Source organism: Solanum lycopersicum, chromosome 7 (assembly GCF_036512215.1).
Source record: "Solanum lycopersicum chromosome 7, SLM_r2.1".
Taxonomy (NCBI): domain Eukaryota; kingdom Viridiplantae; phylum Streptophyta; class Magnoliopsida; order Solanales; family Solanaceae; genus Solanum; species Solanum lycopersicum.
Genome location: NC_090806.1, coordinates 68,424,616 through 68,448,390, shown reverse-complemented (window position 1 = coordinate 68,448,390; position 23,775 = coordinate 68,424,616). Strand labels below are relative to the sequence as shown.

General features: G+C 34.2%; 4 protein-coding genes across 9 annotated transcripts; 1 reads left to right on the top strand and 3 right to left on the bottom strand.

Moving 5' to 3' along the window:
- Window positions 1-2,406: 2,406 nt before the first annotated feature.
- LOC101244017 (probable ADP-ribosylation factor GTPase-activating protein AGD5) lies at window positions 2,407-9,279 on the bottom strand (the record flags this gene model as incomplete). Of its 2 annotated transcripts, none has more annotated exon segments than NM_001322401.1 (11): window positions 2,407-2,779; window positions 3,259-3,317; window positions 3,438-3,674; window positions 3,754-3,914; window positions 4,351-4,558; window positions 5,418-5,652; window positions 5,757-5,847; window positions 5,942-5,996; window positions 7,072-7,162; window positions 7,301-7,359; window positions 9,080-9,279. In NM_001322401.1, coding segments are annotated over 11 exon segments (1,401 nt in total).
- Window positions 9,280-9,733: 454 nt separating this feature from the next.
- On the top strand, window positions 9,734-12,676 carry LOC101244601 (uncharacterized). The gene is made up of 4 exons (XM_004244144.5): window positions 9,734-10,134; window positions 11,040-11,110; window positions 11,880-11,969; window positions 12,365-12,676. Exons 1-4 carry the CDS (start codon window positions 10,008-10,010, stop codon window positions 12,386-12,388), a joined length of 312 nt encoding a protein of 103 aa, XP_004244192.2. The 5' UTR covers window positions 9,734-10,007; the 3' UTR covers window positions 12,389-12,676.
- Window positions 12,677-13,062: 386 nt separating this feature from the next.
- LOC101244304 (uncharacterized) lies at window positions 13,063-18,030 on the bottom strand. 2 transcript variants are annotated; one of them, XM_004244143.5, is made up of 7 exons: window positions 17,407-18,030; window positions 16,302-16,379; window positions 15,502-15,536; window positions 15,348-15,403; window positions 14,586-14,684; window positions 13,962-14,051; window positions 13,063-13,484 (listed from the first exon to the last, which is right to left on the bottom strand). In XM_004244143.5, the coding sequence occupies exons 1-6, from the start codon at window positions 17,839-17,841 to the stop codon at window positions 13,993-13,995; spliced, it is 762 nt and encodes a 253-aa protein (XP_004244191.2). In that variant the 5' UTR covers window positions 17,842-18,030; the 3' UTR covers window positions 13,063-13,484; window positions 13,962-13,992. The 2 variants fall into 2 exon arrangements, with proteins under 2 accessions (XP_004244191.2, XP_010324348.2); XM_010326046.4 differs by having other exon boundaries at window positions 13,063-13,133.
- Window positions 18,031-18,842: 812 nt separating this feature from the next.
- Window positions 18,843-22,841, bottom strand: LOC101244889 (uncharacterized). 4 transcript variants are annotated; one of them, XM_010326047.4, is made up of 6 exons: window positions 22,429-22,821; window positions 22,029-22,067; window positions 20,744-21,040; window positions 20,520-20,642; window positions 19,811-20,101; window positions 18,843-19,301 (listed from the first exon to the last, which is right to left on the bottom strand). In XM_010326047.4, the coding sequence occupies exons 3-6, from the start codon at window positions 21,002-21,004 to the stop codon at window positions 19,077-19,079; spliced, it is 900 nt and encodes a 299-aa protein (XP_010324349.2). In that variant the 5' UTR covers window positions 21,005-21,040; window positions 22,029-22,067; window positions 22,429-22,821; the 3' UTR covers window positions 18,843-19,076. The 4 variants fall into 4 exon arrangements, with proteins under 4 accessions (XP_010324349.2, XP_069143654.1, XP_025887937.2 ...); XM_069287553.1 differs by having other exon boundaries at window positions 21,176-22,067; window positions 22,429-22,547; XM_026032152.2 differs by having other exon boundaries at window positions 21,854-22,067; window positions 22,429-22,547.
- Between the last annotated feature and the right edge of the window lie 934 nt (window positions 22,842-23,775).

Below are 23,775 nucleotides of genomic sequence, written 5' to 3'. Positions count from 1 at the left end.
CGATATAAAATTATAAAAATAAAAAAAGATAATTGAATAAAATATAATATATATCCGATTCGTAATATATATATATATATATATATATATATATATTATGAAAAAAACAATGAAGCTAACGTTGGCTCCGGAAAGTGTTAGCAAGAGAGTGGGCATGTGACCAAATCAGTCGGTGTGCCGCTCCCTTAACCGACCATTCTGGACCATCTCCTATTTTTTTAAAAAAAAAGAATTTCAGTTTATATTATATATGTAAAAAAAAAAATATTCAGTATAATTTTTTTTTATACAATATCTATATACATGTTAACACGTAAAATCCAACATTCTTAAGAAAATTTATTTGTAATTATATTTTAGGTGATTCGAATCTAGAGGGTTCAAACCCTCTTTAGGATGGAGCTAAATAAAATCAAAGAGTTTTAGATTCTTTTTAAAGTAAAATTACTTCTGTTTATATAATAATCGTAGATATTAAATTCTTTTTATCATTTTCATGTATTTATCATTTATGTTTTAACGAAAATTTTAATTTTATTATTAAGAAAGAGTCGGTTAGTGCGTTGTATACTAGCACATGAATAACTTGATGCTCTCACATGCTCAAACCACATATACACACTGACGATATATTATTACTCTTATATTACTAGTCAACACATTTGTGAAACTGTTTCAATTCTTTTTTTTTTAATAAATAGTCAACCATCGAATCGATCCATCTAATTATCTACTTAAATATTTCATGTCCACGTTAATGTTTTGTTAAAATGTCAATACGAGAGATTAAAATATCACTACGTAGTTCGAATTCTAATATAAATTAATATCAATCTTGTCTTTTATTAATATCACCTTCACACATAATCCAACTATATATGTATCAAAATATATATTTAAATAGCTTTGCATTTATGAAAGAGTGTGTCACGATGGTAAAGATAAATAAACTATTTCAATTTATAAAATTATTGTGTTCGATATGTATACAAAATCATTTATTCTAAAATTTCTTTTAGAGTCTGATCCCAACTAAATTTCGATTTAGCATAGTACCAATCAAGTTCCCTTAGTAGGTAACAAGACTATAAAAGTCAATTATAAAGTTGTATTTTAATTGACTTTCTCGTTTTTAAGGACAAGAGTGGCAGTTTCCTTTCAAATACATTACACATTTGAGTTGTGTTTGTATACGAGAACTAAACTTCAATTTCATCCACCAAACTAAGTAGTGGCAGCTACTAGCTCTTGAGCACTCCAATTTTTTCAACTATATTTCATGGCTAAGAGTCTCACAACGATCAAATTATATTTGCTTTAATTTCAAACTTAAAATACGTAAAGTTTTTTACTTGGAATTACGTACACAAATTTAAAACTTTAAAACTCCTTCACAAACTGTAGACGAGTAGATTTATCAGAGTAAAAATAGTACTATTTGTGTAGTGTGTACTGTGTCTATGATTCACTTCGTGGGGTTGAGAATTTCTCGATGGTGATGATCATCGAGGAAAAAAGTGGTACATAAATGTTAATTCATGAAAAACTTCATTCACTTTTTATCTTACTGGAAAGTAAATTTATAAATACCTTGTATTACTTTTGTGTAGGCTTAATATATCGATAATTTTTCAATTTTGTCGATAAATTTTATTTAGACATTTGAACTATGATTTGTATTAATTGAAATTGTAAACACATAAAATAGTATCCTGTTAGACTGTTTAGTTCAATCTTCTTTTAAAAGAAATATGTGTTTTCTTCAAATACTCGTTATATATATATAAGATAACCACTTAAAATATGTCAGGTTTTTAATTATATGAATTAGCCTTAATAAGCCGTAGACCCTCATGCTTGTTTCATGTTTCAGTTAAGGATGATGAACACTTGAAAGATGCACAAAAATAATTTTAAATTTTGTGTCAAAATTTTCTAAATAGATGGATTCAAGTATTTAATCGAAACAAACTATAATTTGAGTTTGTAAATCTACTAGGATGTTGATATATTGAGCTTTTTGAGTGTAAAAACAGTCATATATCTTGTTACCGTCCATCAAATGGATAATTGACACGTGTTTTTCTACTTACCATTTTCCATGGGCAGATATTTGAGTGGATTAGTATTTTGAATAAAGACTTCAATTTGTAAGGTAGTCTTACACATTAGTGTAGTCTAATCAACTTCAAAATGCTATATAAAATAATTATTTCCCGTTGAATTTATAACAATTTGACAGTGCTAATCTCTATGGGAGGATTCTTTAATCATCTTATTCCAAGATACAAATAGAATACAGTAGTATATTTTAATCAACCCCAAAGATGGAACTAAACATATAATTGTTAATGCTAAAGAAGATCACTCAGAATATTAGAATTAGAAACATGAATACAAAGCAGTAAAAGGTAGGAAAAGAATCGAATACCATCCAATCTTGAGAGCTTATTTTTCCAGATACAAAAATACAAATCAAGCCATCACCTTAAAGAAAACTCAATATTTGGTCCTCTACATTTAGTTTACAATCTCCAAAACAGGAGTAGAACAACAAAAGCTAATTTCATGTGGGAAAAAAAACAATTTGTATACTAATAGCTAGTATGCTTCCTTGTTGGTTTTTCAGCGTTTTGTGAACATACCCTGTGTCAAAGATGAAAAGTCGAATTCTTTTGTTGACTGTGTGGAGCTTGATGATATCGGGGTAGCTGCTTGCTTGCTTGGTCCTGGCGGCACAATACCGTTGCTGGAAGTGTTCTGTCCCATTGAGTAGAAGCTGCAGAACAAAAGATCAACTATGAGCATCAAAAGATGAAAAATTAACTAGCACCCAAAAATTTGTTCCTCCTGGATACGATAGATAGCACAACTATCAAAATTTGTTCAACTGATTCAATAACCTACATCAGTATTAAACTAAGTCAAAGATGACTGGCAACTGAGCTTGTCAATGCAAATTGATCATACACCTTCGGAGATGTAGCTGTGGATTAAAAAAATACTGTTCAATGGGGTCTGTCCGCAACCCATTATTAACAAGAGGAGTAAGAGGAGGGATACTTTAAATCAAATGGAAGAAACAGTTAATGGATACACTACATTGAGCATTAAGGGGTCATAATTTAAGAGATCTTAATGACAAATAATTGGCAGGATAGATGTATAGGATTAAGTTGTTGAATTTATAGACCAAAAATTAGGCCCTCAAAGAACAGTTGAAGTTCTAATTAACTAACAACGATCAGAGGTTAATACCTGGATGCTGGAATTGGCACAGAGTTTCCAACTACATGTGCTGGTCCCATATTGCCTACCTAGTTTAGAAGAAAAATAAACAGCTTTGAGTAAAGAAACTTAAAGAAAATTTCAATAGTTAATCAGATATCCGTGTGTTTTTTTCTCTTTATCTTTGATAAATAGTACTCGTGTTATACCTGCATATATTTCTCCAGCTCAGTCTTACCAGCTGCTGGCTTTATCACTCCAGGGAACTGATAGCCTAAATTTGGCCAGTTCTGATTTACCATATTGGTGCCATTAGTGCTTTGTTGTGCATTTACAGGAAGTCTTACAGCACCACCTGCAGCAGCCGCAGCCATCAGTAAAGACTGTTGTTGCGCCAGCATAGCAAGTTGTTGTTGATGTATAGCAAAAGGTGACACAATATTGGACTGTAAATGACAACAACGTTATTAGATAAAGGAGGAAAGATAGACATGACCAAAAATCCAAATTCTTGTTGTGTTGCACCTTGTCGAAAAGGCTCATTATATCGTTTTTAGCATCTTTCTGTGGCTTCTGCGATGAGGCAGAAGGCACAATTGATGGTAAATCCTTGAATAAATCTTCAATTCCAGAAGCAGCAGCAGATTGAGACTTCTTCTGATCAATGGAGTTTGTAACTTGAGCAGCTGCAAAGGCACAACTTACTTAATAAGAGATAATGAGCAACAATAGGTAATATGATAACTTGAATTTAAATGCCAAGAAAAATTACAAGTTGTTGATTCTTAACTGGAGTATTTGACCTTATCATAGCTTTATATGCCATAATATATGAACTTCTAATATAATTATTATTTCATATATTTAACTTTTTTCACAGTTACATATATTTTGTATGATGATGACAAAAGTTCAGCTGAGTATTCATTTACATTCCCAACTTTTTTTGAAACTGTGGTGTAGTTATTGTTGATTCTCAAACTACTTGTCTTCTCTCAGAAAAAGAAGTAAAACACTTGGAAAAATATGGACCATGCTAGTGAAAAAGACAAGTACACCCTCTAAATGTTACAAACTGGAAGAGAAGAATCACGTTTCAAACAAAACGGAAACTTGACATACACTGGAAGCCTGCCCAGGAGTTATCATCGGTAGAAGCTGCTTCTGAGCCATTGTCAGTTGGACAATCCATAGAAAGCATGTCAAATAGATCAGTAGCATAATCAACTTTAGGAGGACTGGCAGCTTCCGGAACCTGCTTAGCTGGTTCAGTGACTGCAACTGGCTCTGCTTTCTGACTTGTCTGGTTAGCAACCTGACCTGAAGTTACCTGCAAGGTGTCAAACCTATAAGAGTCTATTCTAATCCAGAAAGTATCCAAACTAACTCAGAAGAAACAGCAGCTAGCAGCAGTTATACAGAACTACAGAAGGACCAACAGGGGCCATGAATACACCACGTACATAAAAACTAAGATCTCAAGTATGTAATAGCTAAACAGTATGAACAAGAGCTGCTTAATTCATTAATCTGAGTAAAGAATCAATATTCAACACAAATACACTTAGGGAACACTTGGTAGAGTGTATTAAAAAAATAATACATGCATTAGCCTTGTGTGTTGCTAGTACCTTGTTTGGTACTCTTTTCCAACCTATGTATAACTAATGCTTGCATTAGTTACACACTCTATTGTGCATTAAGATGTGTATTGCTAATGGCATGAATTTCTAACAATGCAATGCTTTTAATGCATGCATTAACTCAATTAAACACCCAATTGCCCCTCAATACCTTTGTTATATCTTTTCCACCATAATAGTGAAGGGTATCTATGAAAATATTTCTTTTAATGTAATGCATTCTATTTTAATGCATCAAACCAAACAATGCATAAAAATAATCTATGTATAATTAATGCAAGCATAACTAATACTGAATTGCTAATGCAAGCATTACTAATACACTCTATTTTGCATTATATTAATACACTCTACCAAACGACCCCTTACAGTGAACCAATAACTCAAGAGCTAACGGCCCAATCAGCTCACATACATAGGCAAGTCGGGTAGATAACCAGCAAAAGAATAAGATTTCATTCAAAATAGAACATTGAAACAATAATACTACACCTGGAAGGGAAAGTAGCATGGACAAAAACAGTTTGACGAATAAGTTTAACATACATGCTCTGGTCCTCTAGGAGGCACTGGTATACTGACTCTAGCAGCAGGTACATCTTGCTTCACTTTCGAGGCTTGAATATTTTTCCTCTCGTCAGATGCACATCCTGAGCTAGCTGCATGTATACGCCCACTTCTATCATTGTTTTGTTGCCATTGCACCGAAGCCCTCTCTTCTTGAACCCTGGAAGGTGATTTTTGAATCCCATCCTTAGGGACCCACCTCTTCTCTTCATATCTTATCAAAACACAGGAAATGTCTTGAATAAGCATCAAATACTAGATTGAGTGAAAGAAGACTGCATAAAGGTACTAATTGTTAGAGAATTAGTAAGCACGTACTTTGCTCGGATGAAATTCTCAATACCAACTCTATCATAATTTGGAGGCAGCTCTGCTTCCCAAAAACTATTTGACCTCTCATTTCCCATTGCTATATCAACCCAAAGAGAAAAAGAAGGGTAATAAATAATTATCTATCAGATCGAAATCGAAACAGTGATAAGTATCAGAAACAGAAACCTTACAATGGATAAATGCAACTTGTTCAGGAAGCCATGTGTCTAGTGTAGCTGATCTGACCTGCAATTTCAGAGAATCAGAGAACAAAACCAAAAAATGGAACAATTAACAATCGCTCAAGAGTAAAATGAGTCATTCTTCTAAAATATAGATATTTTTTTTGACTATGTAAAAGATGTGGGATTATATCCCATGTACAAGTGACATAACAAATAGTAAGAGAACATACAAAAAGTATAGTGTTCTACAAAAGACGTATCTTCTATGGAAATAAGAACCTCATGAGTTCAACTAAAAATGAGAGGCGAAACAGAAGTAGATTCAAACTACAATGAGCCAGTAAAATACAACCATTTAAAAATAGAAGGGAAAAAAACTAGCCAAGGTTGAAGGAAGATGAGAGAAATTCTGTCACATGTCCAAGTCAGGAGATACTTAACAACCACACATTGACAAAAAGTGCGCAATAAATATAACGACCATGGATTTTCCTAATGCTAGCAGTTGTCAGTAAATCTCCCTCCCCCTCCCCCGGGATGGAATGGCAAAAAGTTTCACAGACTTTCTTCATCTTAACGATAGTGGGTAATAGTTGAATGACTCCATTCAGTCGACATATGTGCATAACATGTTTGTAAAAAAAAAAAAGGATGAGATTGGGTAGATGTTAGAAATTATTCCTGTATCATAGTCATAAAACACAAAGATAAGGAAATGAAGAGTGATTTTCCAACCGAAGTACATAACAACTATTCCTCCAATCAGAAGACAATGCAATAAGAGAGGAAGGTAGATATACGTTGAATTTCAGTAGTAGAGTCATGAACTAATAGATATGAAATGTTCCTCATCCTTGTGATAAAAAATCAACATATATTCATCAGGGGTGTCCCAGGTGAAAAAGGAATGAGTTTTGAGTCTTCAGTCGTACTTAGTGGTTCACAGAATTTTAACTCAGTCAAGAATATGAAGCAGCACTACTACAGCAGCAACAACAGGGAGCACTAAAGTTCACCATAACCTTTACTATTGCAATTTCTCAATTGTGACAAAACTTTTGACTGCAAGTGCCCACCACCATTTAAGATTTTTTAGTATATGTGGAACATCTTGGTTATGATAAGGGATATATCACCTTTGATATGTGCACCCCTAGGCTTCTGTGGATCCCAGAGCATTGCATGCATATAAATATTCCCAGGTTCACGCTTGCCCATCTAGGACCCCTGCATTGGAGCAAAAGAAAAATACAGTAAATACAAGGATTCCAAATACATAAAGCCAATTCTGTTCAATTCAATGCTCTATTAACAAGCGCATCCGAGCTTCACTTTGTCACGTTTCAAATACATCCTAATACATACTTGGCTTTGCAATCTGCACATTCCCTGTTCTCGGGCAACTTAAGAAGTCCTTCTAGTATCTGTCAACAAGCACAGCAATGAGTTACTTCGAATGTGCATGCACACATAAACCACCAGTAAGTAAGCTACGAAGAAATCATAATAGAACCAAAAACTGCAACGATGATAATCATCCTTGTGGTTTTCTTGTTGTGGTTATTAGTGTTTTGCTTGGATTAGAAGAAACTTTTGCTTTTCTTCCTACAAGAATTCTAATACAGCTTTGGCAATTAAGAATTCTAAATTCATGAAGAGGAAGCTTCCATTGAGCTTGCTTAAGTTGCTTTCATACATCCTCTAACTTATAAAGAAATTATCTTTCCTCCTCCACCTCTCCATCAGAGAGCTCTGGATAACTCATTAACTCTAATGATAGAGTCACTTCTAACTAGTAATTTCAGCCGGAAAAAAGTTGACGAATGATGAAAGGCTTTAACTTTAGGTTCTTGATTCCAGCTATATGCATGTTGGAATCAATTTAATGCGCTAAGAAAGGAATAAAATGTCAATAGTGCCATGGTACTATGAACAAATTTCACCTTAAGTCCTTAAATAATTAGTAACAATAAGAAATGATGTATATCCTTAAAACCCGTCTCTTGGATGTATCATATACAACTAAGGGATGTTTGAGACTAATAAGAAGGTGATGGAAGACAGAAACCTACACACACTCCCTGACTATCCGGCGAGGAAGGCACAGTAGAACTTTTGAAGGAGTGAAAGACAGAGATGGAAAGGCAAAGGAGATCTCTTTACAAAGAAGAGATTCCTCTTTGTACAGATAGATTTGGACAGCCAGTGCTAACCCTTACGGAATATTGACACTTTCTTGGTGTCATGTGCAAAGAAGTGATTCAAATTATCAAGATAAAGATAGATTACTAATAGTAGTGGAGAGTTAAGGTACACAGCAAGGTGCTTGCTTTAAGTAATTTAACAACTGACTATGTTTGGAATTGCACTAACTAAATCTACATGTGTCCGTTTCATTTTTTTCTTTTATCCAGTTGTCTAAGTAAGTGTCTGTTTTTCTTTTTCATTTAGGTAAAAATGAACATCCAAAATTATAATTTCAAGCACCTGCTTAAACCAGATTATCATTTCAGTGCTCAAATTATCACGAATAAAACTAGCAATAGAAGTTCAATTTTAGGAAACGGAGCAAAAGGACCTGATAAGCCCCAAATCTCAAATATTAACTGATAAAAGCATATAAGATGCATCAACCAAACTTAAACCAAGGTGCTTGCTTTAAGATATATTATCTTTGTTAATAATAACGGAAAGTTGAGGTACAAAGCAAGATGCTTGCTTTCAGTAATTTAACAAGACTGTCTGTCTCAAGACCTATCACAGTTCTTCAAAATCTCTTATTCAGGTAGCACATGAGTTTAAAGATCCTTTTTTTAATCCAATTGTGTGCGTAATGTGTAAATATTTGTTTTTCTTCTTCTATTACGAAAAAATGTATATCCAAAATCATAATTCCAAGCACCTAGTTGAACTAGATCAGTATTTCACTGCTCGAATTATCAGAATAAAACTAGAATAGGAGTTCAATAAGAACACAAGCGTTAAAAGGATCCAATAAGCCCCAAATCTCAACTATTAACTGATAAAACCATGTAAGATGTATCAACCAAACTCAAACACTAGCCAAACATCATCAAATCTAACTAGATCAACCACAATAAACTGAAATTCAAAAGAGAAATCATGAATCGGAACAAAAAATACCTTTCTATGCTTCGCATTAAGCTCTTTAGTAACATTAGCCTTCTCATTCATGATGACGATAGCAAGGGTTTAAGCGAATTAACCGACGGAGAGAGAAGCTATCGGAAAATAAAAATCGCCGATCTGATTCCTCCCCTCTCCGACGCGTAAATATCTATCAAAAGAAAAATGCAACTGGATGAGGAAGGAGGAGGAATCGCAGCAGTGCCTAGTTGATTTTGACTTATTTATTTGTTTGCGAATTTCCCTTTGTGTTTTCCGTGTGAATTAGTGGAAGTAGGTCCAACATGAGTAAATATTTTTCAGAGTAGGTTCACCGTTCATAATTCACGTGACATTATTTGATTTTATGTTAAATTAATTAAAAATTATAAAATGAAACGAATTAAATAATGTCATGATTTTATGAGTTAAACTTGTTATTCATCTCAATTGTCATCCTTTGACAAACTTAATTGATTTAGTTAACTAACTTTACTGTTTTTGATGGTTTAGAAGCTGACTTATGACAGTTGAGTGCAAACTAATTTGAATAAAGATGTTTTAGGTTGAGAAAATGATATAAAAATGCACCCAAAACATAGGTTAGGTCTAACATAATCATTTAGTTATATGAGCTGTATAAATAGTGTTATGATTAGTGATTTAGTTGTTAGCTGTCTAATAGCTATGTTAACAAAAATCTCTTTTTGAAAATAATATTATTTTTAAAGTTTACTAACGTATTTATTTTTATTCTCCGTTAAATATTTAGCGAAATGCTAACTTCATAATTAGGATTTGGGCCGGGTCAGCCCAAGCCCAGTACGCTGAATAGCTACCGGAAAAGGGCATTTGGGTCTTTTGGTCATTGTCTTCTTCTTGCATCTTACTCATTTCTAGGAGCTCGGTCACTCGGTCCGGCAGACTCTCACGGCAGAACGATACGATGGCGGCGTGGACGGCGGCGGCGAGGCAAGCAGCGAACCTATCTCGATTCTCAGCTTCTAAATCAGTTAGCTCAACGAAGCAAGGCGCTTTACTTATCCAGCGGCGCGGCCTTGCCGGTGGTGGTGGTAAATTAAACTAATTCTCCTGAAATTTATGAAATTTCAATCCGTTCGCAAATTTACTTTCTGCGAGTGAAAGTAATAGTAGATATCCATGGTGTTTGCTTATAATGTTGTGATTCACAGTCATTGGAAGTTCATATAGGCACTTGTCTTCCTTATTTTCTTTTTTTTAGTTGTTTTGGAAATTGAAAAGTTTTTATGCATTTTCTTTGTTTGCGCTGAGTTATGACTATGTAAGCTCGCCTGCAAAAGTCATGTACTAATCTCATTGAGCATAATAATAGTTACTTGGTACTGTTGTACATGATCAACAGTTACAAATGTTTTGCTCTATTTGCTGTGTTTTTTTCATTTATTTCTCAAGTACTGTTGTCTTTTTTGTTTTTACTGATTTGGATTTAAACAAAGTGAGCAAGCTGAAGTTTTTATACTACTGGGCTGAGCTTGTAAAATTGGTAAAAGAGAATGCATGTTCTATGGTAACCGGAGTTTCCAAAGTTCCATTGCATTTGTTACACACCTCAAAAAACCTTTTTGTCCAATCTAGCAAGATAGAAAATTGTGCACTTCCTATCAATAAAATTTCTACTTTACTTTTTCTACTTAATTCAATATGCAAATTAGACATTTTGTATTGTTTTTTCTTCATCCTAAATGGCTTACGACCATCTCCATCTTTCTATATATTGCTTCCAAGTTTGACTTGGAAAGCGGGGAAAAGGTTATGTAGAAGAGGTAATCAAAATCCTGGCTTTTTTTGTGCTCTACCACTAAGAAAACAGTGCAAACATTCAGCTTGGGGAAAAAACAACAACAGTGCAAGCATATGAATGCCACTTACAATTGATTTCAGATGAAGTTGTACTATGAAGTGAGATGATAACTAGTATTTTTTCTTTTCAATGCAGACCATCATGGACCTCCAAAGGTGAACTTTTGGCAGGATCCGATGAGTCCGTCTAAATGGAAAGAAGAGCATGTGAGTCTTTCAGACCTTTGTGATGTATTTTCTACATGTTTAAATTATTATGACTTTTCTAGGTTGTTGGCTTTGACATTATCAGCTTGCTTCACTTGAAATTTCTGCAATTTGCTATGAAACTTTGAATGCTAGATGTCAGATAGAGAACTATTACCAGTACTTCTAATTTTCACCGATACATGGTTGACAACAAGTTAAAGTGGGGATTGGAGTGCCACTTTTGAATTGGGGATCCAGAAGAGCATAGAGAGTATTCACAGTTCACCTGTGATTGTGGGAAATGATTTTCTCTCTACTACTTATTTCACAATGAAGTTTGACTCTATCTTTTAGACCACTGCAGAACTTACTCCATATCATATGCAGTTATGGCCCCAGCATATGTCTGTTCAATATCTAGAAAGTTTTACTCATTTTTGTAGGTTCCTTTCATATCTATTACCATGGTTGGGCCTGTTTTGGATAGGCTCATCAAAGTACGTATTAGTATAGATTAGATTGACAAAATATGTACTTTTGGCAACTTCAGCTTCTAGTTTTGATTGTGAATCACCAAGGTTTGGAGTCGTATCTATAGTTCTCGATGACTTGAAGTTTTTTAAATATGGTGCAATGTTACCTGTGGATATAACATGAGTGAATTTGTCAAATTGCTATAAAAATTCACACTGTTTACTGTTGTTAGTGTAATTTGATTTTATTGTTTTGGTTGTAACTTGGAAATAGAAATTCTAGTCTCCAGTAACCACATCTCTGGTCCTTGTAGTTTGTGATCGTCTCTCTTACTGGTTGGGGGTTGGCCTTCTATGGAGGTTATAAGCTCTTCACAAAGGGAAAGAAAGAGGAGAAGGAAGAGGTATATTCCTCTCACGCTAGCAACTTCATTCAATTTTTTTGCTGTTGCTGGTAGTGTTAAAGCATATGTTCCGATGTCATTATCTCTTATACGCCCATATTAAAAATGCCTACGAAATATTATACTGTATCTATTATTATGAAATAAGAATGACATGATAATAGAAGACCAAATGATCAACCATATCATATGGTTTTACTACATATGCTAGGTAAATCTTACCTTACCTTGTGAAGAAAAAAGGTATATTTGAGTTAACTGAACGTAGCAATTTTGTCACGTGTACAGAGTATATAGACATTTCACCTTGTACAGAATACTATTCTCAAACTGTTCTTCAAATATAATGTTTTCCATATCTAATATCTGATCTGATTTGCTTCATCTTATGACAGAAAGTTGGTGAAGGATCCCACTAATATTTGACGTGCCGAATTGCCTTGAATAAAGAAAGAAGGGCTATGTGGTCCTCAATTTTTGCCATGATGAAATGTTACAATGACTTTTCCCCCATTTCCTCCACTTCCCTTGTTGGGACTGAATTGCATATGAAATACTGGACAATCAACTATGTAATTTCTTTTTTTGCTTTTTGTAGAATGTTGGTTCATTTAGGAACATTTTGCCTGCTGAGGATATGATGTTTCTTCTTTTTGAAACAACTTTTGCTACCCATTTGCGTAATTATCATGAGTATGTTGAAGAAACCGCAGTTTTCTTTATGTGTCGTTCTTACCCATTTGAATGTCTATGTCTGGGTTGATGGAGCTTAATGAGTCAGATGCAGCAAGCTCATTAGCTTCGTCAAGCTGTTTCTATCTGTTGTGCTTTTGGTCATTTGGTGCCTGTTTCCAAGTATGTTAAGACTATGGGAGATGGTAAAATATTACCTATTCATACAATTCTAGCTATTGAAGGTGAAAACCAATGACAGGAAAATAAATGTAATAAGTTGGTAGAAACATGGAACACTTGATGGTTTTTACACAACATTAAGCTCTAAATTTGTTTAGAAAATCAACTGGTAATACCAAAGCTCTACTAGATTCAGTTTATTGCTCCTACTGTCATAGAGAAAACGGCATCATCTGGCTTAGCTAAAAAGTAGGGAAGCGAGGATAAGGTGTGCATACATCTCAACCTTCAAAGATCCCACTTGTAGAACTACAAATTACACGGGGTATGTTATTGTTTACTACATCATAATACAATCAACAGATGAGAAGCTAGAAAGTATTTTCACAAACATGATAAGCTTATCCAATGCTATACTATAGGGCAACTGCAATCAAGTATAATAGTATCACACACTTTTTTCTAACATAATCAGCATTATTCTATAATATGTTGATCATGTGTTCGCGACTGTACAGTCATGCATGATAACCTATGCTAAATGTGGTGTTCTTCGGTATTTCATAACAGCACAGTGCTTGTGAGAAGCTTCTCTTCATACTGATATGGTATGTTCTTGTCTTCTTCCCGTTCAGCTGCTGCTGCTGCTTCTCATAATCCCTAGACGATGATTTTTATGAAAGAAGAAAAAGAAGCAGCCTCATACATAATAGGACAAGACCAACAAAGGACTGCTAAAAGAACAAATCACCATCCATGTTGTTATCTTGGGAAGCTGTATAATGTCTACGTTCAAATCAATTATATACAGCAAATTATGTCATACCAGAAGCCAACGATAACAACTATAGTATAGGTCAATTCTGAACACCCCACCCCCCACCCCCTCCCCGTGTGAGGATAGCAGAGATAGACAGAAACACAGATTATACACCGTGTCCAAACAGTTCTATTATCGACATCGTTTCTACACTGGTAGCCTATGGAGTCATTACAGACTAACAACAAAACGATTGTGCATGGATTTTCTTTCCAAATAAAAAGACAAATTTTGAAGGTACAGTTTTATTTGAACTGTTTTATCCATCACAATTCACATGCATAGGCAAAGATGCAAAAATAATCTGAGTGTTTTACCATATGCTACTGTATGACTGGAGACCACTGCCTAGTCCGCGTCCTTAACTTCTGCTTCTATATCAACAATTCCGACAGAGGAATTCTTACCTGTAAAGTAAATACATGAGGTGAAGTAAGTTCTAATCCAGATATATTATGGGACAGTCCTAGGATCATGATTTAAAACCCTAATGGCCTAAAATTGCACAAAATTTGGCAGTATTCCGCGGTCTAGCAGTTAAATCAATTCTTATGAAGATTATTTGAAGTTTATCACAGAAACGTGTGATGAGAAGAAACATAAATGAAGTTCGCTTGGAATTTTAAGCCTTTTAAATGCTTTAATCTTAAGTAAATATTTGAATCCCCGCACTCATAGAGTACATAAGGATCCCAAAGAAGTTAGAAAAGAAAGTTTTCTTTCTTGAAGGAATTCATAACTCTCCAGAAGGAGAACTGCAAAAGTCGAGCTTATTTACAGGAGAGGCAGCATTAACTTCATCAGATGAACGATATTCCAAAAAAAAAAAAAAAAGAACTTCATGAATGATGAGACTGTTAGTGCCCTTATTATGCACCAAGTTTAGGTAAATGGATTATGCATAACCAGTAAATGTTTTAATAAGAGTAAGAAAGATGAACCTTTCTTAGAACGAGTACTGAAACCACCGAATGCTTGACCAAATGTAGTTGACTGGTTAGAGAACGTTACTGGGTCTCTCACGAACTTATTGCCAACAACTGCAAATATGCATGGAATATCTCAAATAACAAGCTTAGCTTGCATCAGTTACTAATGATATAACCCACATCAATGTTTGAACAAAGATTTGAAATGATAAAAAAATCAATTTACATCAAGGAAGTTCAAGATAACAGAAAGAAAAGTCAAACACATCCAACACTCTCAAGATGTTAATTATCGCCTAGCAAAATCTGAGTTGCATTCAAGTGCTTAACAACCATTAAAAAATATCTAACATGTATATAGTCCAAGGATTCAAAAGACCACGATGGAGAGAAATAGACGAAGCTCTACTTATATCGAGGACTGGGAGCTCGATACAGTAAGCCTAAGTGCAATTCAAACAAGCCACATGAAGAGCTGTGAACTTCTGATGGTTTACCTTGCATATATGCATTGGGACAAAGGAATAAGATTATGAGGTGGAGAACGCGAGGTAAACAGGGTACATAAATTTTATTTAGGGTCACATATGAAACGAGCTATTTGGTAGTTGAATTTCGATAAATCTGTTCTGTGTGCAAATTCCACCAGCTCTCTTAAAAACAAATATGAGAACAATAGTGTAACTAAATGAAACAAGAGTGCCACCAATTGATCAGCTATGAGGAAGTTGGCAAAACAAGGGAGACAAGCCAACTAAGAGAATCAATTTTAACCTGAGAATGGCTGAGTACAGAAAGGGCAAAGCTGAACCTCATCATTTAAAGTAGACCTGCATTGGGTGAAAATCAATGCTATGAGTAACTAACAAAAACAACCAGCCCCCTGGCTTCAAATATTTCTCTTAAACAAGGTTCCATTTGATCTTACTTGAAAATTTGAAATTCATTCCCGCAGTTTGGGCACTGCACAGTAGAAGAAATCCATAAGCAAACTCAGAAAGGAAACATGTGCCGTAAGAAGTTTGATAGTTGTTTAGATGGACCCAGAGAACTTTCATTTGATCTGCTTTAATTTAAAACAATATTTATATTTCTCATTACTGTAACACCCTAAGGAGTGCACCTGCAACAGAATAATCCTTCCATACACACATTGTAAAAATATATGAGCACGAGATAACCCGTTGTTTGTCACAAATAGTAGTTATTCCAGAAATTATGTTTGCCAGTTAAGCATTTAACGAATGAATACAATAGAGCAAGTTGGATGATGCAGAACTTGACACATTTTGAGATACTGAGAAGTGCTAAATCGATTTGCAGCGATAGAGTTGCATTTTTTGGATGAAATTGATGCATTTTAATTGAAGCCTAGCAATAGAAGTCCTTGATGCGATGCAGTACATGACACATGTCGAGATGACAAAATCTATAAAGTCTAAAAGAGTGCACCTCAAGTTGAAAGGGGAGAAAGTGATCTCATTGGGATCCGTACACTAGAAAAGTTTGAATACTGGATTCCTTTAATGTAAACAATGTTTCAGAATGCAATCCAACACTTCAAAATAATGGATGAGATATATTATCCACATAAATTTATAATCAGTCAAACTACTTAAATCTGATATTTCACAGGCAGAGTAGAAACATATGCAATTCTCGATACAGGCATTTGAAATAATAGGATATATGTGGTAAAGTGAAGAGATGCAAGTTTAGTTCCCTTACAGCGCTTTGAACAATATCTCGTCCAGCCCACCAAATAAAAGCTCCCAAACCTAAAATTGGAAGTAGAACTGCAAGGAGCTGAGAACCAGAAAATGAAAGATAACTGTTAATATCTAAGGTATGTCGTGACAAGATAATCATAGCTAATAAATGCAAAGCAGCAATACAGAGATTGACTGTATAATGAAAAAATCGTACATATGTTGCAAATTAATCCTTCAGATTTAAGCACTTCGCCAACAACGATAACTTAAAATAAATTCTAAATTGCAGTGAACACAAACACCCTAAAATATAAAAGGGTAAGCATCATCATAGGATAAACATGTTCCATCCACTGTGTTAACTTATACAGTACATGTTAAGTATCAGAACCAGCAAATGAGAGTTAAAGAAGTTTCTGAACTAGCATCTCTCAATTAACTTGTGATATCTGAGATGAAAGTCATTCAGGAAAAGAAAAAAGGTGCACCCAAGCTATGGCATATCATACTCACAAAAAAACTAATTTCTAACAACTCCATGTAAACTTAAATATAGACACTAAATCTAATAAACAAACAACAACAATTAGTACATCTCAATCCCGGACAAGTTAGGATTGGCTATATGAATCTCACTTTTTCATTTAAGCTCATTTCATATCATCATTATTATCAACAACAACAACAACATATGGGGCATGGGGAAGGTAGTGGGTATGTAGACTGACCTTGGGAGATAGAGAGGCTGTACCCTTGACTCAAGTAAAAGCAGTTCAAAGAACGAAGACAACAAAAGCGAAGAAGCCAAGATAACATACTAAAGAACACATGACAAAACATATTAAGAAGGAACAGTCCCTACAACTAAGTAATACCATAATCAAGTGCAAGAAATATTAAATAGTTTAGAAATGAAATAACAAGAACACATTGAGTGATGCTACAACTATTAGTATGGAAGAAAAGTGAGACAACTCTCAACCATCTAACTAACCCTCCACCCTAATCACCATACTCACTAAATATATCATAGCTAATAACCAAATGGAACACAAATAGAATCCAAATGCTAATACGCCAAGCTAAGTGTATACTTGAGAGAGAAGTCTAGAAAAAAATACCCAAACAGAAACAATAGCATCCAAGATCCAACCTAGCTGACCAGTCATAGTAAGATAAGTAAGCCCAATTGCTAAAACAAGATTACTCAACACTCTCACAGTCTCACTATTATCCCTCCCACCACCCCCACCATCACCAATCCCATCCAATCCAAAACCTTGTTTAAATTTCACAAAAACCATTCTTTTCTCACAACCCCATCTCTCCTCCTTCATAAAAATCCCATTTTTATCTGTCAAGATTGAGTTTTTCTCCTTAAAAGCACCTAATTTATACCAACTACTACAAATTGACACTTTTCTTGCACTTAATTTAGTGAAACAACAACTGGGTCGCTGTAATTTCAGCCCAAGAAAGTTTGGTTTTCTGTACAAAGCATCATGTGGTGTTTTTAAGGGTGATAAATTAATGAGAATTTGAGCAAGTGCTGTCATGGTAAAGTTCAATACTTTTTACAGAAAAAAAGGAAGTTTATGTCAAGCGGTTCATATGTTGATTAGAATTTCGAAAACAAAAGGATAATAAAGACTCCATTTTTTTTTGCTAGTTAGTATAGTTTTAGCCAATTTGCAGAGCTCTATTCTCAACAAGATTTTTCCAATCATACGTGGCGTAGAACACCTCGCTGGTAGGATGTGGGGCCAGATTTTATGTGTATATATATATATATATATATATATATATATATATATATATATATTTTATTTTTTTTATTTTTTTGTCTATAAAAACATTATTTTTAGGGAGAATAACAATTTTAGTGGTATTTGGTAAGGTGCTAATTATAAAATAACGTAATATATGGATATTTAAATGGTGAAACTTTTAATAATTATTAAAATCATGACATTGATAGGTAATAGGGGTCAAAAGTATAGATTTTTTAAAAGGATAAATATATTCAATTTAATTAAAACAAATATTTATCAGAGGAACAAAAAGTGTTACAATATATAATTAGAGAAAATGAAAAATAAAAGAAAAATAATCTTTATGCGTAGATATTTTTCAAGTGTTTTGTAGACTTAATGTTCGAACTAGAAGCCTTTAATTAACTGAGGAGAGTCTCATCCAAGTGCGCCACATCCTTCGTTGAATATGTGTTATGTATTGCTATCTACTATTGTAAATAAAATCATCAGATTTTAGGATTATTGAAATAAAGTAATTTTCTCTTTATATTTTGTAAGACTTCTATTATACGTCAATTAGTAAGTTTTTGTTATATTACTTTATTTTTTAGAAAAATAGGATTCTCTTGCTTTCAACTTGTTTATCTGATTTGGACTTAATAGGAAAGTAAATTAGAACGTGATAATTTATCGCAAAACTCAAAAGCTTGTTGTAGACAAATCTTTGAGAAGAGAGAAAAAAAAAGAATTAAACTAAATAGCCAACTAGTCGAAAATATAATTATATTCTAAGACAAAAAAAGAAAAGAAAAGAACCAACTACTGATATGTTTCTCTGTTTTATTTTTCAAATGAAGTATTCATTGCCTCAGAATGAAAGGAATTCAGTGCTAATTAACACTCACAAAATGTTCTAGTTGATCTGTAGTAAGAATCTATTATAACATCGACAAGCAAATCCAACATAACATACAAGCAATATGAGGAAGTGAGTGATGTCTGAAGATAATTTTTTTACAACAAGACATGTTGCATAATCACTCATTCTTTTTATCTCCAGAAGTAGCATCTTCTGAAGCAGTTGTAACAGCTTCTGCGCGATATGGCACTGCACTGTATGCATGACGCATAAGGATAGCGAAGAAAACCATCTCCAGGATCACTAGTTCATTCTGCATACCTTCCTGAAGGCGCTCCACCTCAAGCCAGAAATAGTGAGATTTTATTATGCCTAGTGATACCAGAATACTAAGCAGAATGCCCTGCAGAGTGGTACAAGTTTTCGTTTTTAGCATAATAAAACTAAAATGTAAAAGCAGATATTAATATTTCATTTTCATACCATTAGGAGATTTGGAGATATAGTACATTCGGATGAGTTGCGAGTCTATTGAAAATAACCTCTCTATCTTTACAAGATAAGGGTAAGGCTGCGTACACGCCAACCTTCCCAGACCCTACTGTGGGATTACACTTGGTTTCGTTGTTGTTGTAGAACATGCTAGCAGACTTCATAAAGAAATTTAGCGCTAATGGTTATTTTTATACCATTAGGAAACAACCTTCTCTCTACTTTTACAAGGTGGAAGTAAGGCTGTTCACCACACTCCCTAGACCTCACTTGTGGAATCACACTCGGTTCATTGTTGATGGAGAACATTCTAATTAATAATTCAGGTCCCACAAAGCAAATAGCAGCAAAATTTGAAATCCAACATGTAAATTACAAGAAAGCAAAAGATAAGATTGTAAGGAAAGGTGAGAGACGTACCTGCCAGAAGACGAAAAAGACAATTCCTTTGACACACAGGAACTTGGCTAGTGGCTTGTGAGGCGCCAACTCCTTCGCAAACACGTGGTAGAAAACCACAAGAGAGTACAACGCCAGTGAAACGGATATGTTTAAAATGATGGTAAAGGTCCAGCTAACCCAACTAGGGTACACTCCAAACATTTGTAAAACAATCATTAAAATAGAGCATACAGGGCGAATCACAACAAACTGCCATGTCCAGTTCTTGAGAAGCTTCAATGTATGGTGGTTCAAATGAGCAGTGTGAGGCTGCAGTGACACAACAGTTAGCTTGTGACTGAGTACCATGACAACACTAAAACTGTATATGTAAGCTTCTATGAGGCATCATGCTTTTTGGTCTCAAAGAGAAAAGAAAGAGAGCACTGAAATGGTGTACTTGTAAGCCTAACATCTGAGTTTGTAAACATACTACACAGTAATGATACTTTGTCCACGTAAACTTAGTAAGCAACTCAATGCAGGAGTGTGCCTATACATCGGTGCAAAAGGATTGAAATAGTGCAACTCTGTGCTTAACAGTATATATACTCTATAAGGCATGCTGAACGCAATGTAATTTAGTTTTCATCCTTGTTGGCATCATCACAATTTTTTCTCATAAGCATGCAATGTTGATGATATATAAGAGTGATATGTACACATAACTTTAGATTACACGTTGTACCTGGAAGAGTGTCATTGGGAATGAGTGGTGAATCTGTCTTCCCTTAATTTCATCAGGGACTATGTTTTTGCTTATGGATATATTCAAGTAAGTGTACATCAACCCCAGGAACTTAGCCATCACCTTATCACATAGAACACAAGTGAGCAAAGAATTCTGACAAGAACACAACTCAACAAGTGACGCTTGATACACGCAGAAAATGTTAACTTGGCTATACTTACAATTGCTTCATAACATTCTTTGACAGATTCCAAAAAAGTGAAAAAGGGTTTGCTTCCCATGAAATCGACCAACCCAATGAAGGAGACAATAGCATACAAAGGTGCCATGAGGACGATAATAATTATGGCCTTTTGCTCTTTAGGCTTCTTCCATGACGTAAAATGTTCTGTCACTAGCTGTATGCTGAAATGTAAAGTCAGCATAAGACATATACTGGATGCTATCAGTGTGACTTGCCCACGATCCAGATCCAATTCCATATTTGTTGTTAGCCAACAAGAAAACCAAAATCAAACCTGCACAGTGGTGTAAAGACTTATCAGGACTAAATTGCACATTTCGAGTTAAGCTTTTATATTTCAAGAGAAATGTAGGGAAATAAAATAGACAAGAATTTCATTTGTATACAGAAGTACAACTTTCATTGTTACCCAAAATTCATATCTACTGATTTATTTAGATAGCCACCAATCCACCATCATTTAATTCATTCCACCAAATTTCATTTCTATTCCTCGACCTTCACTCATGTCAACAACCAGGATATATCACCACTTCCACTTGCAACAATTGAGAAACCCAAATGACAAATCTGTAACACTGACTTCTCATACAGACAGTTTTAACCCAATTATATCATCATTCGTTATCTGAAAGGTTATACTTGCGAGGACAACCCAGCTTTGTCTTCGGTCTTCAACTTGATGTTCTAACAAGAAGGGCAGATTGACTCATTCATGACCTAAACTAACCCTTCAGAGGCACTCAATGTTCCCAATCCATCCCATTTTGGATCAATAATTGGATATAGCTCCGTTAACCAATCAATCTAAATTAAGCCATCTGGTAAAACATGACTTAATAGTGCTCGCAGTTCTTAATTGGCACCCAATCAATGATAAATTACCATAAAAGATTTCTTTTTTACATGCTAACAGTAATAGAACAAATCCGTTAGTTAGCTCAAGATAGAGTTAAGATAAGTGGAAAGGTTAAAATAAAAGAGTACTACTTATAGACATCAATACTTAGTCCTTGCTACAATGAGAAATATGAGGAATCCAAAGTATCATAGTATCTATCACTAGTACAACGACAAAACAGCATACCCTGTGTAATCCCATAAGTGAGGTCGGAGTAGGATGTACGCATCCTACCTTCCGGTGTAACCCCACTAGTATGGATGATATTTTAGCTAACAGTGAGTAGCTCAGTGTGTAACTTGTGGGTCTTTTGCCCAAGAACAATATGAAATTACAAACTAAGCTAATCACTCTGCCTCACCTCTAGTTTCCTCAGCTGTTGACCTTGTACTTTTATGACCTTAAAATCATCAAAAAGACAAACCCTTTACAAATCACAAGGCCAATTTGAACTCAAACAAGCTATATTGAAACTAGCTAGGCTACAACACAATCATGGTTATTTCAAGATTCACCCAAGAAAAAAACATCAAGGATCCAGCTGCGGCACTAAAAAACCGATGCAACATTTTCAAGAAAAGTAAAAATTTGATCTTTCAACAATATTGTAATCTAAACAAGTAAAATATCTACATAAGTGACTTCTTATGGTTAATCCCAACAAAATACATAATGATTTCAACATAGAAAGTATAGCTAATGAGTGTAGGAGCTAAAGAAGAGAGGAAAAAAGGGTAAGAAAGAGAAAGACAAGTACTTACAAAGTCTCTAGAAATGGGCGTCAAATGCAATGAACAAATTGTTGGGATTCTTGTGAATAATATTCACCAACCAAACCACTGACCCTGTAGATCGTACAAGTTAACTATGGAGAAAATGATTACTCTTTATATTCAAAAAAACAATTGCCACGTTGAGTTTACGATATTATTACTCCATATGATACGCTAAAAGGACAGTTGATTTATTTGGACCGAGGTTTAAATACTAGATGAATTTTTTCATATGCTACATATATATATTTATAGGCAATGTGATACTCTAAGCTCTCGGTTATGTAGAGTCTGGAGAAAAGTTTACCTATAAGAATTTATTGTATGCAATTTTATATTATATTTCTACGAAAGGCTACTTTTACAACACGACTTATAGATAGAAAATTGCTCCCAACACTATGATTATAATGAAAAAAACGTTTGACATAGAGGTAATTCACTCGTCTCTTACGCGGCTTTGTTAAGGCCTTCATTTTTGACAAAATTATTTGAAGGCCTATGTTTTCTCTATTGGGAGGCTAAATGCTAACACTTTTGCTTCTAGCTTTTTTAATAGATTTTAGAAAGATAGAGAAAACTAGTCCCATGAAAATATGACTTTCAAAATAGTAAAATTAGCCAATTAAATAGGAAAAATTGTATAAAATAGCAAATTATTAATTTCAGTTAAATGTTAGACAGTGTATTTTATTATTTGTAATTAGCATCATATATCACATTTTTTGTTATATAACTGTATATACAATTAGCCATTATCGATGTATAAATGTATAAAATGTGTTTGTGTTTGTATGAAATGAGAGAAAAGTATACATACAAATACAAATAAATATATTTTCGTCCTACACAACTTATAATCATACAAATACAAACCTTATTATACAAATTACAATGTATATATGAATTTATATAAAACTAAGCAATTCGTATAAATTTGAATCTTGTAGCAGATTATACAAATTAAAAGCTCCATAACAAACATAAAAAGTGCTATGAAAAGTAAATATGTAAATTATAGCTATAACATACGAATATGATTTTTATGTTTATTATGTGTAAAAATTGCTATAAATATTCAATGTGAACATTAGTATTTATTCTATTTAAACTAAAATTGAGCGTATTTAAAAGATAATTATAAATTTCCAAGTGAGAAACGGACAATTGTACGTGTGAATTTTACGTGTGATTTTGGAAGTTGAGAGTTGTGGTCCACCTAACTGATTGAAGTTTCTATTGGCTGAGCCTGGAGATAGTGGGCCCAACATCTAGAAGAACATTTAACACGTGGCACCGAACCACATGCTCATGCACGTGCCGATCCGACTTACT

Bases quoted from the DNA above. Each gene is read 5' to 3' on its own strand.
- LOC101244601 (XM_004244144.5), top strand. From the start codon at position 10,008: ATGGCGGCGTGGACGGCGGCGGCGAGGCAAGCAGCGAACCTATCTCGA. The intron at 10,135-11,039 runs GTAAATTAAACT...TTTTCAATGCAG, and splicing joins CGGCCTTGCCGGTGGTGGTG to ACCATCATGGACCTCCAAAG. The intron at 11,111-11,879 runs GTGAGTCTTTCA...TGGTCCTTGTAG, and splicing joins CTAAATGGAAAGAAGAGCAT to TTTGTGATCGTCTCTCTTAC.
- LOC101244304 (XM_004244143.5), bottom strand. From the start codon at position 17,841: ATGACAGCACTTGCTCAAATTCTCATTAATTTATCACCCTTAAAAACA. The intron at 15,537-16,301 runs GTAAGGGAACTA...TCTACTGTGCAG, and splicing joins GAGATATTGTTCAAAGCGCT to TGCCCAAACTGCGGGAATGA. The intron at 14,685-15,347 runs GTTAAAATTGAT...GCATATTTGCAG, and splicing joins CTGTACTCAGCCATTCTCAG to TTGTTGGCAATAAGTTCGTG.
- LOC101244889 (XM_004244145.5), bottom strand. From the start codon at position 21,004: ATGGAATTGGATCTGGATCGTGGGCAAGTCACACTGATAGCATCCAGT. The intron at 20,102-20,519 runs GTACAACGTGTA...GTGTCACTGCAG, and splicing joins TCCCAATGACACTCTTCCAG to CCTCACACTGCTCATTTGAA. The intron at 19,302-19,810 runs GTACGTCTCTCA...ACCACTCTGCAG, and splicing joins TCTTTTTCGTCTTCTGGCAG to GGCATTCTGCTTAGTATTCT.